The 16,760-nt window shown below is 46.9% G+C and overlaps 1 protein-coding gene across 1 annotated transcript in view; it reads left to right on the plus strand.

The window, feature by feature from the left end:
- The window catches only part of LOC105816469 (S phase cyclin A-associated protein in the endoplasmic reticulum-like), a 69,369-nt gene that overhangs the window by 39,152 nt on the left and 13,457 nt on the right, over window positions 1-16,760 (plus strand). Inside the window, exon 4 of the mRNA XM_012651901.1 lies at window positions 2,008-2,157. Within this exon, the coding sequence (XP_012507355.1) occupies window positions 2,008-2,157 (150 nt within the window). The remainder of the gene's footprint in view (window positions 1-2,007; window positions 2,158-16,760) is intronic.

Consider the following 16,760-nt stretch of genomic DNA (forward strand, 5'->3'; position numbering starts at 1 on the left):
CTCACAAGACTGAGGATTAAATATGATTATATAAAGGTGTGTGCTAGCTAGCACATAGCAGGCCCTCCGGAAATGTGGACTGACTCAGTTTTTGAAGATGAGGAATTTACCCAAACCATCTTACAGAGTTGAGTCAGAAACTCAGGAACTAAACGCAGCCCTCCCAGTGCTCCTCCACGCCTCTTCAAAGCCACAAGCCCGTGTGCTTGTCTTGTGCGAGAATCCATCATGTAGTAGGAACAAAAGGTTATCCGTAGACGACTTTCTTAGCAGGGTCCATTTCATTGTATACTAATCAGGCTGTCAAAATATTTTTCTCCCTTCAGCAAAGAGCCTGATTTCACTCTGAATTCATACTGGCGCAGATGGCCTTGAGATCAGGCATATTGTATATTGTATACACTTTGACAGTTTTTACAATTGAAGGTGGTCTCAAGAAACAAATCAATGTACTGACTTGGCAATTAATTCTGGCTAAAAAGGAAATACAGTTTCCTTGAAAAATTGGTTTAATTTTTATATTCAAGCTTCCATGTCCTTTGACCTGCTCTTATCAGCGAAGGTTAAACAGAGGGCACTGGGTCACAGCATGCTGGACGCGACTAATTAAATAGGGCTGAGCTGAGAAGGTGTCGCTGCTTGATTTAAAGGAGCAAAGCCCTCCTAAAGTCTCTTTGGGGCTTGAAAACCATTTTTTTGTTTCAGGGCTGTGAAACAGACAGAAAGCACTCTTAAAATTTAGCAGTAATTTTGTTTCAGCAATACTCACTAAAAGGACCCTGTTTCACCCACTGTTAGGTAAAGTAAATTCATCGAGACTTCCAAGCTGTAACATATCAGACCTGGTTCAAGCCCCCCAAGACTTCACATCAAGAGATGAGTTTAAAATGCTGCCTTTTCCCACAGGCCAGCAGCGGTGCTTCATTCCAGTGTGGGCTGCGAGTGTGTTCTGTGGGCTTCGCCTGTCCCCTTTGCCCTCCTGTCGCTCTGTCTGTTTGACATGTTTATTAAATAGAATCTTCAGGCTACACAGACTCAGACTCTCCTCCTGAGTTGCCCACCGCCGACAGCCCTTTGCCTGTCTGGAGAAAGGATCCCAGAAGCCTCGTTGCTGAGGGGCTTCATAGCTTGGCGGGGATTTTTTGTTTTGTTTTTTCACATTCTTTTGGGAGCCTTTGGTTTATAGTGCTGTTTACTTGAATAATACCTAGTTATTATGTATATTTCTGTTCTGTGTGAATGTAAATAACTAATTAGAAATATATATTTATCTCTGTGTACAAGAAAATATTTTCTCCTTCAGGTAAAAAAAAAAGAATTATTAGAAGTTAGCTAAATAGTAGATTTATAGGTGAATTTTATTATTTTTATACTTTTCCAAATTTTCTGCAGTAAGAGTATTTGTATAATTAGAAAAATTGAACTATTAAAAACGGAGGCCGGGTGTGGTGGCTCCCACCTATAATCCCAGCACTTTGGTAGGCCGAGGCAGGAGGGTCACTTACAGCCAGGAGTTTGAGACCAGCCTGAGCAACATAGTAAGACCCTGCCTCTACAAAAAATAAAAAGATTAGCCAGGCATGGTGGCATGTGCCTGTGGTCCCAGCTACTCAGGAGGCTGTGGCAGGAGGATCACTTGAGCCCAGGAGTTGGAGGTTGCAGTGAGCTGTGATGACACCACTGCACTCTAGTCTGGGGAACAAAGCAAGACACTGTCACCAAAAATAAATGAATAACTATGCTTTAGGTAGATAATGTTTTGATCCACATGGTACAGGAATTTGGTCTGCTGTGCTCAATTCTCTGTCCCTTTCAGGTTAAACATTGCACTTATTATGGTCATTTATTAGAGCAAGAACCCCTGAACTGAACTGTTAAGCATAGTGCTGTAGAAATGGCATGTTTTTCTAGCACCGTGGCAGAAAGGGCACAGGGCCCAGTCTTTGTGATTTGTAGTCATGGCTCTCCCTGGGCTGGGGAGTTCTAACTGCCCCTTGTCTTTGTCAGTCTATTGTAGGGGCAGAGGGCTTGTCCCTTGCATTCCGGCACATGGCCAGCTCCCTGCTGGGTCACTGCAGCCAAGTCTCCTGTGAAAGCCTCCTTCATGAGGTCATCGTCTGTGTGGGCTACTTCACTGTCAACCACCCAGATAACCAGGTAAGAGGCCCCGGCGAGTGCCTTAGACTGCTCCCCCGGCGCTGAGAGTGTGAGGTATCGGAGTGAGAAAAGGCAGGCTAGCCTGCTGGAACCCATCTGTGCTGCGTGAAGCCCTTTAACCAGGCTCCAGGGATATGTCTCTAGCTTCTTCTCTCCAATGAGATTTGATCAGCACTAGATTAGCACTAGGGCCTCCTCTTAGAGCTTTAACAATAAAATACCTTTAATAAAATATTCTTAAACCATACAGAAGCCTGTGTTCCCTTACCACATAGATTCTGCTGCTCTAGCCATCCATCTTTTGTTTCGATAAGGTGGCTTGCATCTTTCCACTTGGGTCACTTTCCAAACGGTATCACAGTCTGGTGCTCTATGAAACCGTTCTGGACTCTTGGCTTCTGCCTACGTGCTCAGAGGCTTCTAGGTGGTGTTGGATGAGGGGCTGAGAGAACAGGATCAGCCTCTACTCCCTGAGTCACTCGAGTAGTTTTGCTTTTAACTGCTTTGATTATCTGACGTCTTAGCAAGACTGCATTTGTAAAGAGGGCTCTACTGCTTTAAGAAGTTGGAAAATCTGTTACAGAGTTTGTAAAAAATAATAATAATAAAGCACCTTGTTTCTCTTATTTTTGTAACCAGAGTCATGGCATAACTAACATATCAAGCAGTAATTACTGACAGCCTCGTTTCTCTAAAGCCCCCTGCTCAGCAACCTTAATTGCATAGATCGTAGCTAAGAAAAAGGCCTCCGGAAAACCCCTTAACCCGCACTCTCAGCTTGCTGATTCTGTGGACAAATCTCTAACAGGGGTGTTGGCTAGGCGCATGGGCCGCAGTAGACTAGGCCAGGGCAGGCGGAGGAGACGGCCGTGCTGCGGCACCCGGCGCCGCGGGCGGAGCGGCAGCCCTGAGCGGGAAGCAGCGCAGGCGCGCGAGCTCGGAGATCACGGCCATCGGTGCTCAGAGCTCGGAGATCACGGCCATCGGTGCTCAGAGCTCGGAGATCACGGCCATCGGTGCTCAGAAGCACACTGAGCCCCGTTTTTTATTTCCCAGATGATCGTTGATGTCTCTAATGCTGAACCTGAGTGAGCACAGAGGCAAAGCGTGCGTTCAGTGCATTCCTTTTAAGAAGGCTGAGGAACGAGCAATCTGTTTTAGAAAGATTTCCATGGTTAACATACAGAAAATCTCGACCCCGCCAGAGTAAGTTCCGTACACAGAAAAGTTCCTCTTCTGCAGACTCTGCTGACAGGAGCATGGAAGGCAGCTTTCTCCCTCCCACCACAGCAGCACTCGGGCAATGTCCTTCCCTCCCAGGGCCTCCACCTGGGCGCCTGTCCTTTCTGGGGACCAGGCCCATCAGGTGCCGAGTCGCTCACAAGCTGCTCAGGGAAGGAGAGTTGAGGGAAATCTTCCGTGTGGATTTTTTTCTTCACATGCATCCATTCGACCTACCAAACTGCATTTTATTTTCTTTTAAAAGTTTTTTATTTTTCTAATGAAAAAAAAAATGATCCTTATTTATTGTGAAAAAGACAGGGCCAGCATAAAGAACAAAACGGAACCACAGTTATCCTGCTCTCCCGTCTGAGGCGGCCAGTGTTAGCCTTTCGGCAGGTTCCCCGCCGGCCCCTTTCCTACGAGTAGGTTGACGTGGCCGAGGTCGTGCGGTACAAACGCCCTCGTCCTGCTCGCTCGGCATAATGTCAGAATCGCTCTTTGTGAGACTTTTTCGTCACCTTGTCTTTGTCAGGCGTGTGAATATTTTTAATGGCTACATGGCTTTATCTTGTATGGACATTCATGGTTTACCTAGCAATTTCCTGTTTCATACTTAAATTGTTCCCGATAGATCATGACACTGTCTGCTGCATCGGAGAGAGGGGAGGAATCTGTGTGGTAACGTTTCGTCGTGTGCGGTTCTGTAGCAGAAGGTGGGTCCTTTCAGTGCGTCCCAGGCTAGTGATGGTTTGAAACTTTTTGCCTAAACCACCTCTGTTATGATAAACTTACTGAACTCAGAACTTTGTGGGATTTCAGAGGGTTTTTCTGCAGAGACTGGATCACAGACTAATACTCTCCTTTAGATGAAACACACACTCCGGTGCGTTGGGGCTCTCCAGAGTGAGTGGGAACTGGGGGACTTGCGTTTGGAGAGGGGCGGAAGACCTGGCTCCCAGCTGGTGGGACAGCGGCGGCGTGGCCCGCGGGTGGAGAGGAGAGCGGAGGAAGTGAGTGGAGGCAGCACCGGGCGACGCGGGAGGCGGACGCGGAGCCGAGACCCTGGCACTTGTCAATCGGGGAAGGAGAGGACGCAGTGGGGTTCGGCGATCACTGCTGAGAGGTGAGCTCACTCTGAGGAAGAAATCGGAGAAGTGAGAAAAGCCAGACCGTGTGTTTCAGCACCTTGCCGCTTAGAAGGCTGAATATTGAACTCGACATCCACTTCTGATTTGGGAGAAGATCAGAGAAGTCATTTCAGCTCTGGGGCAGTTGCCGAAATGGAACAATCTATGAGAAGAAAGAATTTGATTTTTAAAAGCAGAGAAAGAATAAGAAACTAACAGAAAAGACAGTGACCAGAAAAGGCTGAGACACGGCACCCTGCGGGGACGCTGTTTCTGAGCACAGCCGCCTGTACTTGCAGGGCTCTTCATGCTGTGCTTCCCGCCTGCCGGCTCCTGAGCCTCGTTAGCACGTCCGTGAGGCTGTGGCCCAAGTGAGGAACTGGGCTCCAAGAGGTAGGAAGCTCCCTGCCATTACGCAGAGACTCACTGGGAGATCAGGGCTGGAATCCAGGGCTTGCAAAGCCCAACTCAGTGCACCTTTCAGATCGCCTCACACTGCGTAAGAAAGTCACACGTCACGGGCACCGTCCACTGCGACGGAGCCCGCTCACCAGACAGCACATCGAGGAGCTGCCATCCTGCCCCTCTAGAGGCCGACTTGGAAGCTGTGAGCCTTTCCGGGAGACTCAGAAAGATCCTGGGAAGGTATAAATGGACATGTTTTATGAGCACAAATGGACCGCAGTGGAGCAAGTGGAAGGCCTGGGTTCCAACCTCAGCTCTGCCCCTAGCTCGGGGACCTTTGATAAATCCTTTCCCTTCTTGAGGCCTGAGCATCTCTGACTATGCAAAGAAGAAGGTTGGTTCTGGAAGTGGATGGTGGCGATAGTTGCACAATATTGTACATGAACTTAATGCCACTGAACTGTGGGGATAAAAGTGGCTGAAATGGCAAATTATATGTTATGTATAGTTTACACAATAAAATAAAGCAAATAAAAAAGAAGTGGATTGTACTAGATGAGTGCCCCTGTGAGCCCCATGAGTATGTGACATTTTAAAGGCTGAGACTGGAACCACAGACAGACCAGCATGATCTCATGGGGACTCCAAGCCATTTCGTGGCTTTTCAGATCTTCCTCGCCCTGTCCAGATTCTGTCTGCAGCAGGCAGCTTACTGAGCTGCCTGCCCACTACGCGGCAGCTTACCTTTGCGAGCCTCATCTGCTTCGGCGCCCCCAGCGTTAATAGAGGGGATCCACTGGCAGACACTCATAGCAGGGACTCCTCACGGGTGAGGTGTCGGGGGCCTGGCCCTGGGATGCCTTCTCCAGCACAGGCCCTCCCCAGCAGCAGCAGGCCGTGCTCAGCGGCGCGTGCTGGGCTCCCGGCCGGTCCTTTTGCAGGGCGAGGGCAGGGTATGGGAATAGCCTCAACTTGCTGAGGTGGTGACTGCTCCTTCCCCAGTAGAGCTGGGAAGTTTTCTATAACTGAAAAGCTAACTGTTGGTTTTCATTTTAAAAACTGGGTCTATTAAATTCCCTTCCTACTTCCCCTACCAAAACCCAGTAATTTGCTAAGTGAGCACTCACTAAGGGACTGTGGTCAGTGCAGTTTTAACCGCTCGCCCCAGCTTCAGTCGCAGGTTCACGGAGCTTCATCCCGGATGGGCGCTGGGAGATTTCCAGTCCAGCTCCCCCATGTCGTAGGTGGGGAAGCTGAGGCTCAGAGAAGGAAAAGGAATTACCAAGCAAGAACTAGCAGAGCCCCGCCTCACCACCGGCAGTCCGGTGAGTTTACAGCTCACTTCGATTCTTACGAAAGTGAATTTATTTTGCCTGATGCCACTTTCTCTAAATCAGAGGAATTTCATAAAACTTATGATGCTTAATTCATTTAAAGTTTCCATATCATTAGTCACGGGTCATGTTAATTTGCAGAGCCGGTTTGTCCACTGGGGATCCTCGAGTTCCCACTGGGGAAACAGCTGGCGTCTTTATAAGACAGGGGACCCTGAAATCCTACTGTTGTAAGGTTGTTTGATTAGGTAACTGCTTTGCATAAAGGATTGGCGCTTTCTGTTTGTTACCATTTAGTCTATTAACTGGAAGGATTGAGCCCCATGACACCAAGGATGACTTCAGAAGAAAAACCTGGATAATAAAAGTAATGCCCCATCCTTGATGGAACGAATCATCTGTTTCCTATAGGGTTGCAGTTTCTAATTAAAATGTTGTTGTTTTAATCAAAAGCTTCCCTGTATTTTATGGCACTTTCGTGACTCCCTTTAAATTCCTTCCCATTTAATTATTATAATGAACATAATTAGTATGTGCTGTCAGCCCTTCACTTTATTTACATTTTGTATTGGATAATTAAATGTGGTCTGATAATTAAATTAACTCCAATGACAGATGATTTGACTGCCTGCATATTACTATATTGGGAGTAAGCACCTTTGCATATTCATTTTAGTTAGCAACTGACTTTTTCATCTGGAAATGCCCCATCGATTCCAGCTGTCAGAGATGGAGTCTCTGCTGATAGCTGAAAGCAAGGGTCCCTTTGTCTCCCTCCCCCATCTAGCTCCTCTGTAGTGAAGTCCCTGAGGATCACGCAGCTGTCTGGTCCACGCCACACGTGCCAAAAGCTCCTGAACGCCCCTGAGTAGGTAAGAACAAGCGAGCAGGCTGCACGTGAGGCTGCTGGAACTGGGTTTTGCCTCAGCTACGTGCGCGCATTTTCCAGGCCTTTGTAATTCGATGACTTTGTAAGAAACCTTAAACATTAATTTGACTACAGGTTCCTAAAACGAACCTGTTGTGCTTACCTCAGGCGTTTCCCTGCACATAGAAACAGGAGCAGTCTCCTAGCTGCCTCCCATCTACGGGGGAAGGAGACACAGTTGTGTGTTAAGAATGGCAGTTTTCCAGAATCCCATTCCAGCTTTTCAAACTTTCAAAAGTGACCTAATTCCTGCTCAAGCATTCTTGTTTTACTCATTGTCTTTCTCAAAGGCCGATGGTCCTAGGTCACACCCGCTTGGTAAACTCCCCCAGCCCCATCCCAGTCCATGACTGAGCTCAGAGTGGACACTCAGCACTCAAGGCCTTTCTGTTCTCCCAGGGCTGGCAGCTCACTCTTTAGCTGTCACACAAGCATTCAGCTTTCTGTATTTTCTTTCTTTGTGTGACAGATACCAGTCCTTTCATGAAATAGAAATGCATCATGTCTATGGAAGAGCCTAAGAATTTCAACAGTATAACCATTTCGGAGCCAAGTTACTCTTAATATTACAGCACCAAGAAAAAATACGGGATTTTTTTCCCCAAAAGCAGAACAAAAAATTCCTAATTAAAAATAACTTCTGCTTAAACATTTATTTTAAGACTTCCAGTGAGTGACGTGGCTAGTGCTAGAATAGAGAAATCTGCCAGTTAGCAATCTCAGCTAGCTGCATTAAAAGTCACCAACTTCACAAAATCAAAATATTATAATAAAAGATGGCATTTGTTTCCCTCATCATTTTGGTGAATTTTCCTACACAAAGGCAGTTTGAAGCGCCACATGCTCATACCAGGTACATGTTTTAGTCCACAAACCTCTGGAGAGTTCGTAAAGGACTCCTGGCTTGCCCAGGTGGCTGCATGGCCAGGATGTCACCTGGAGTAGACAGCGGCCAGCCCAGGGACCTGGCACTGAGCCCTCAAGAGCGCATACTTAGACTGTTGCACTCAACTGAGAAAGGATCTCTCTTCCCCCTTTGCAGGGATCACTTCCCCATTTGTGACCAGCTGTGATTTCCACAGATCTCCTGCGTGTGGCGGATGCAGTAGTATGAACCGTTAAAGAAGTACCTCAGTGGACTCACTTTGACTGAGTCTGCAGTCGAGGTGTCCAACCTGATCTCTGATGGTACAAAAAGTCAAATGTCACAGTGGTTAAGAGCATAGGCTCTGAAGTCAGCTGGCTTTGAAATGCCTGCTCTGCTCTTTCCTACACTCTGACTTCGGGAAAGTCACTCAACACTGAACTTTAATTTCCTCGTCTGTGAAATGAAGGTCACGATACCCCTCTTCCCAGGTGGTTACAGGAATCAACGAGACAACATAGGGCCTGACGCATGGTAAATGCTCACGAAAGGCAGCTGTTGGCACCCTGCTTGCCTGTTATCACCATCTTCCTGGCACTGGTAATACTTCTGATTACCTGGACATCTTAACAGTAGGCTGAACTCATAATTATGGCCTAGGGATGGGAGAAGAAACAGGATTATGCAGATAAACTATCCTGCCCTCACCAGTCTTCTCAGTTTCTCATTTTCAGGGAACTCAGATTCAAAACACACCAATAAAATAAGTGTCATGAAATCTAACATCACAACTTTAAAAGATAGCCATAGCTTCATCTCAGTTGAACTATAAAAAGCTGGGATATACAAATGGCCAACAAAATATTTTAAAATGCTCAACATCGTTAATCATCAGGGAAATGCAAATTAAAACCACAATGAGGCCGGGCGCGGTGGCTCACGCCTGTAATCCTAGCACTCTGGGAGGCCGAGGCGGGTGGATCGCTCAAGGTCAGGAGTTCCAGACCAGCCTGAGCAAGAGCGAGACCCCGTCTCTACTAAAAATAGAAAGAAATTATCTGGACAACTAAAATTATATATATAGAGAAAAAATTAGCCAGGCATGGTGGCTCATACCTGTAGTCCCAGCTACTCGGGAGGCCGAGGCAGGAAGATCGCTTGAGCCCAGGAGTTTGAGGTTGCTGTGAGCTAGGCTGACACCACGGCACTCTAGCCTGGGCAACAGAGCCAGACCCAATGAGATACCACCTTACCCCCATCAGAATGGCCATTATTAAAAAGTCAAAAAACAATGGATGCTGGCATGGATGCAGTGAACAGGGAAGGCTTACACACTGTTAGTGGGATGTAGACTAGTACAACCTCTATGGAACACAGTTTGGAAATTCCTCAGAGAACTAAAAGTAGACCTGCCATTCAATCTAGCAGTCCCACCACTGGGTATCTACCCAAAAGAAAAGAAGTCATATCAAAAAGACAACTGCACTTATATGTTTCTAGCACAGCACAGTTCACAATTACAAATTTATGGAACCAACCTGAGTGCCAATCAACTGATGAATGGATAAGGAAAATGTGGTATTTAGATACCATGGAAAACTACTCGGCCATAAAAAAGAATGAAGTAATGTCTTTTGCGGCAACTTAAATGGAACTGGAAACCGTCATCCTAAGTGAAGTATCACGGGAATGGAAAAACAGATACCCCATGTACTCACTTATAAGTGGGAGCTAAACAATAGGTATACACAGTCACACAGAGTGGTACAATGGACTTCGGAGGCTCAGAAGTGGGGGAGAAGGAGGGAGTGAAGGATGAAAATTACCTGTTGGCTGCAGCATACGCTATTCGGATGGTGGTGCACTGAAAGCCCTGACTTCACCACTACACGATTCCTCCATGGTACAAAAAAACCACTCGTACCCCGTAAATCTATTGAAATAAAATAAAAAACAAAGTCTCTGAGAGTCTTGCAGTAAAATAAATAAATAATAAAATAAAATAAAAGGTTGAGAATCCACTAAGCTCCTTCAGCAGTGCCATGAGATCAGGAGGTTGAGTAGGGTCATTGTGAGAGCTTGGTTTAGCCCGGGGTGTCCTGAAGTTAATCGTTCCCTTCTGAGCTCCATCCCAGGACCGGCCTCGCTTCAGAGCAGCAGCAGACGCACAAAGAGAAGCCAAGCAACAAACCCTCAGCGCCCTCTTCCCAAGATACCCAAACCCAGACTCTGAACAAGATTCAGAGACAAATGTGCTGCCAGGTCAGCCGAATGCACAAAACTCAGTTATCCTTTGCTCACATGAAAATCTTCTACTGGGATGTCGAATATACAGAAGAAAATGAGGCCAGAAGGAATCTTTTGTCAAAGTTTAACTCATGACCAATGATAAATACCATTTTTCTGGGCTTGCCTTGGCCTTCAGTCATGGACGGGGCTTTATAATAAATTATTCCGAGATAAACGGTACAGACTTAATGTGTAACCACAGAGAAAATACCTCTCCTGAGATAGGAAATTTTAGATAAGACCTCATCAGTCACAGAAAGCCCATCGCCATGGAACAGACGCTGATGCAGTCCTCAGGACTGGGGGATCTTTTACAGCGCTACAACTGTGTGACTCTGGACAAGTCACTTCTCTGAGCTTTAGTTTCCTGTTTGTAAAAAGAGTTAGGTTGGGTGCTCTGAAGGGCCTTTCCAGCTCTGATAGAGGATAAATATATAATTCTAAGATGAATTGGGAAGTCATGGCCAGACCAGCATTTAGATAAACTGAATCATTTTCATTTCTAACTACCGTAATCACAAATGCTCCATTCTGGCCACGCTGGCTCAGACACACCTTGCATCTCTCTCACCTCAAGCCTTTGTCTTTGCTGCTGCTGCCTGGAGCATTTTTCCTTCAGAAGTCGGCATGATTTGAGGGGCTCACTTCCAAAGGAGTCTTCTCAGAAGTCATGTTACTAGAGAAGCCTTTCCTGACCATGGAATGGTATGGAAAATAAATAATCAGCCCATGGTCACGGTTTTCCCTTTGCCCTGCTTAACTTTTCTTCACGCATTTATTACACCCTGACATTTATTTATTTTGCCTGTTTTATTTATTTTGTTGGTCTTCCTACCCCGCTAAAATGTAAGTACCTTGAGAGCAAGGTCTTTGTCACCAGTGCCTGCCACAGCCTGGTACCTAGCAGTTGCCTAATAAACACATGTTGAAGGAACAATCAGAAGTTGAGATAATACAATTCTCTCCTTATGTATACTGCTACAGAAAAGGTTAAAATGGCCCCAGATTTTGAAAGATACAGCACTTTTATTTTACTGACCAAATCTCCTAAACTGAGTTTTGGCTAAAAATTTAAGAGCTATTCCTTTGACACTATAATTTATTTATTTTTGAACCTTTTCTGGAACCTTTGCTGGAGACAGTAGCTTTGAGAGCCAAAGGAAACGACTGTGTTTGAGGTTTGGCAAATCCTGTATTTGAGAAAACAGCAACGTGTGAGGGAAAGTTTTGGAGGCAGACTCGGGTTCAAATGCCAGCCCCTCCTCTCACTCAGGTGCTGTCGGGTTGTCCTGGGTGTGGCTTTCCTCCGAGCGTTCTCATTTTGCAAGTTGTTGTGAAGATGAAATGTAATCCTCGTTGCTCAGGTCCTGACTCCATTTGACTCTTGCTGCTAGAGTGGATGCCTTTGGGGTCTCTGCTCACCAAATTGGTGGCATTATCACAATAAATCTACTCTGACTTACTACGAGTTGATTTTTTTAAAAGGTTAATTTCAAAATATTAAGGGGTGTAACTGTTTTTGTTGCATGGTCAATTGCATAATGCTGAAGTCAGGCTTTTAGTGTGCCCATCGCCAGGGTAGTGTTCATCGTACCTAATAGGCAAGTTTTCACCCCTCATCCCCCTCCTGTCCAAAGAAAGTTTTTTGACAGATATGCCCCCCTCTAAGAAAGTACACAATGGGAAAATCTACGTTTAAAGATACAAAATCACCGTATCATTCATTTTAATAGCAGGTTTCCTGAGGGCATTTTAAAATACTGTTAAATCTCCTCACATGCAGTTCCTCTGGGAACACGCAGTGCCGTCCACCGTCAGATGCGCACACCCAGTCAGAGAGCCCGGGCGTCGCGGCCGTGCAGACGGCATGCCCGCCAGCTCTCTGCTTCGAGGCGTTGTCGCGCGCGTCGTGGTTGGCTGGGAGGGGCGTGGGCTCGGGAGTGCTGGTCCCATCGTGCCTCTCAGTGCCTCTGTGATCCCGGACAGCCACCTGCCTTCCTGGTGCCTGTTTCCCCGCCGATAGAATGAGAGTTATATTAACAACACCTCATGGGGTTGTGCAAATCAAATTGGATCATTCACCCAGTGATCGTGGTATCCCCTGGCCCAGCACGAATGTTAACTCATGATGCTATTGCCGAAATTACCGTTGTCTGTCTCCAGATTCCCTGCTCCTAACGAGAAAATCCCTGGAGGGTCCACTCCAGCCAGCTCTGACACTTAGCATCACCTTAAAGAAGCCACCTCTGCTGTCAGAGCGTGCGTCCCCATCTGCTGAGAAACTGGAGAAAGCTCAGGGGGCCCACCTATCTCGGGGTCTTTGGGCTTCCACTCAGCACACCGTTCTGACACAGCCACCAAGGGGACTTGGGAGGGTCACTCTGGCTCTGGCCGGCTGCCAGCTCCCCTTCCCCAGAAGCGTGCCTGGTTCAGCTGGACACACCTGGCAGGTGGTAAACACATGCTTGTCCGGAAGGCGGCGAAGGGGAATCGCCACTCACCACTTTGGACTGTAGCAGTGGGAGGGAGAGACCTCGCACCCAAATAATTCTCTTCCATATAGGCAGCTGCTAAACTGAAAACACACCACAGAGATAGCTCAGAGGTGCACTGAGATTGTGTTAGGAAAAGAAACTGGAAAATGGCTCACATGAATCAATGTGAACATTTAATGGGCCTTAATTGGAACCGTATCCTACTATACTTAGAGCAGAGAGATGAAAGCAGAAGAAATCTGAGAGACCATTTATTTCACTTGAGAAAGCAGTAAACTGAAACTACAAAAAGATTTGATGACTGTTATATTTTTATGATTAAATAAAATTGTCATGGACTAGTGCTGGCGAGCCCATAAACGTTCCATGGAATGTATCCATGCTCTCTGGCTGCTGTCGGGTTGTGACTAGAAAACCTATCAGCCTGTGTTCTGCATTCGTTAACCCTGCTCTTCTCATACCACCCAAAAGCTCCGTGGTGAGGAAAGTTTGTCCCCAGTTCTCCTCACAGGAAATGTCCAAAACTCACTTGGAATATTTGCATTTTAAGGCATTATTAAATGCTGTCCACCCACCTCCCGATCCCTCCAACACGCACATCTCCTGTTCTTGCGCAATGGACGAATCTTTCTAGTGCTCTGTGCGGTGTGAGAGCGATCAGTTCTCTTTTCCTAGAAAATCAGAATAGGTACTAGTTGAGAGTTTTGGGGTGGCATATCTTATGTGATGACTTTTTTCATTTGTTCTTAAGGGGAAAAAAAGCTCCTTCTCTTTTTACCACGTTTAAGTGTAGAACCTGTGCTGGTATGGGCAGCGCAGGGCGCATACGTGTGCGACGACTCATGGCGCAGGATTGTGTTACATCTGCAAGTTCACGGCCTTCAGAGAGCATCTGGTGCAACTCCCCTCCTTGCCAGAGAGGAGAAGAACTTGTTCTAGGTCGCTGGAACCAGGCCCCACAGCTTTCTGTAACCAGCTATCCTCCTACCCCCACCCCCAGTGGAAAATGGGACACCAATAATGCAAATACACAAAAAATCCAAAATAAAATAGTGTCTCAAATTTATGATGATGTGGTGAGTCTATAGAATTTCCAAGGTCAGTGCTCTATAGACAGGGTTCTTTCTCAAATGTAAATTAAAGTGGAAACAGCACTTTCGGATATTGTCCCTGACAAATTATAGAACCTGGGACTTTTAGAGTTAGCCAAGCCTTTGAGAAAATCTAACCCAACCTTCTTGTGCTGTAAGATATGTTTGAAGAGAATTTAAAACATGCTTCATTTAAAAGGTAACTCTTCTCACAGAATAGACAATGTGAAAGAAGGAAAAAGAGGCTTTAACATAGAACAGAACGCTGGAGGGTGACTTATTCTTGGGGAAATGCCAGTATCGTGAGCTTTATGTCCAGATGAGCATTCATCACTCATTCTTTCTCTCATTTATCAAGTTTTACTAAATGCCCACCCTGTGTCAAGCCATGTGCTGGGAGAGGCAGAAATGAATACAGCCCAGACCTTGTCCTGGTGAAGTCCACAGCCGGGGGGCAATGCTGTCAGTGCTGACATTCATTCCTTCCTTCAACGAGTGTGTGATGCGTGCCAGGCACTGTTGCAGACACCCAGGATACAGTGGGAAGCAAAACAAACGAAGTCCCTGCCCTCACGTTGCTGATGTTCTGAAGGCTGGGGGAGACACTAGACCCTGGATCTGTGCTAAAGGGTCCTCTTGAAACTGTTTCCCAGTGGGGTGGTCCTTGAACTGGTACCTGAAAGTGGCATACTTGCCGGTAGCAAGGTAGGAAGGCCATTCCAGGTGTGGGAAAGAACACGAACAAAGGGACTGACATGTAAATGGCCTGGCAGGTCTAGGGAGCTACAGGCTGTCCACTCTGACTACAGCTCAGGATGTAGGAGGAAGAAAAAGAGCTAAGACTGAAGAGGCAGGCATGGCCCAAGTCATGAGGGACCTGTGTGCTGGCCAAGAACTTGAGGGTTGATGCTGTAGGAGACGAGGGGCCCCCAGCTGTTTGAGGATGGGGCCTGCCTAGAAGGCTCTTTGGCATCTCTCTGCTAGTGGCACCCGTTACACAGCCTGCAGAAGCGGAGAGCAGCTGATCAGCAGCCTTCTCGTGCGGTTTCCCTGGAGGACAGCAGCTCGCCCCTGCTGTGTGAGGCAAGCCCTTGTTTCTCTGGCACCACGTGGTTTCCAAGCCCCCAGCGTGGCGTTAGTTTCTCCCGATGACTCTGGCTGCTTTCCTCCCTCTTTCCCTTCTTCTCTCTCTCTCATCCTCCTCATTTTGCTGGTGCTGAAGAGCAGTGAATCCCTGGGACCACCGGGAAGAAGGCTGGTGCTTCAAGGGCCTGCTGCCAAGATCTCTGCGTTTAATCTCAGCCTGGAAATCATCTTATGGGAGAAGCAAGTGTGGGAGGATAAGAATTTGTTTGCACCACTGGTCAGGGGAATCTTATGTTTCTCTGCTCTGATCGATTGGATTCTATGTGTCGACAGACTCCTCAAATTTTTCTCCTGAGATATTAAAGCCACTTCTACACCCTTCCTACCTTATCCCTAAGGCATGAGATTAAAGAAACAATTTGTGTTTGGGGCATGCCATATTCTTTATATGATATGTGGAGGTCACTGGCCTCAAGGACCCTCTTGTCACATTGCTCCTGGGCCTGAGCTCCAGGCGTGATGAACTTGGCAGGAGCAATGTGGGCAGAGATACTTGGCCTGCGCACAGGCCTAGCCTGGCCACGCAGCTGCTGCGGCCTTAGCATCGTAGCGGGGCCAGTTTTGCAGAGAGGACTGCAACAACTATTGTACTCTGTGTCTGCTCTGCTAGAAAAAATATTCTTTGTTCCATGATTTACAGACTCTCTCAGTTGTCTCTTTTAATGAATTTAGATGTCTAGACACCTATTTTTGCCCTTCTGTTGAGGACATCTTGTCTCTGACAAGGAAAAAAAAAAACACAAGAATTCTTAGGCATTAAGGATTTGTCCTGCTGAGATTTAACTCTTTGTATACATTTCTGTCTGACTCCATGACCCACGCACCCCACCACACTGACCAACAGAACTGGTTTGGCCTGAAGTTTGACAGACCAGCTCACAAGGCGGGTTGAAAGAAGCTGCCCCTGCTCCGCCCGGCCCCTCTTCTCTGCACCTCTGTGCCAGGAGGCTGTTGGATCAGATAGGGTGCTGGCCGAAGTACCTAGTCTGCTGTTCTTGCAGATTCAAAGACAGTATTATCTGAGGACCTCAAAGGCCCTAGGATGGGTAGGCCCAGAGCTCCGGTGTGGCGTGTGCAGGACCCCCAGAGTAAGGTTTGGGAGCCAAAGCTCAGCCCTCATTCATCCGTTCCCCGGATAGTAATGAACACCTATTTACCAGGCACCATGCTAGGCACCACGCCACGTCCTGGGGATAGAGCTACGGACAAAAGCCCTGCCCCACTGCGCACACACCCTTACGACTGTTGAAAACTGGGATTCACATCAGGCTGTCTTCGCCTGAACAACTGCTCCTGTGTAGTGGGACCATGTGTGTAATTTAGAAACTTGCCAGAAGGCCTTCTAGAGGAAAAAAAAACCACACAACTGATAAAAATAACACAAAATGGAGAGCTTTCTGAGGGCAGACGGGATCGGGCACATTCAGGGCGGTGTGGCCGTAGACCAAAATGGAGAGCTTTCTAAAACCACTGATAGAGTCCTTCTAAATAAGGGGAGAATTCAGGTTCACTCTTAGATCTTACTAAAATCAGCAGATTCACAGAGTACAAGTTGGTTAAAACAGAACTTGACCATTCCCTTTTTCATTTCCTTGAATGTGAGTTCTAGAGACCTGGAGATTTTACCATAGGACACCATGGTCATAGCTGTTATGTATGTAGATTACTAGAAAATGTATTTTTTACTTGATATATATAT

The sequence above is a fragment of the Propithecus coquereli genome, unplaced genomic scaffold, assembly GCF_000956105.1.
Source record: "Propithecus coquereli isolate 6110/MARCELLA unplaced genomic scaffold, Pcoq_1.0 Scaffold372, whole genome shotgun sequence".
NCBI lineage: Eukaryota > Metazoa > Chordata > Mammalia > Primates > Indriidae > Propithecus > Propithecus coquereli.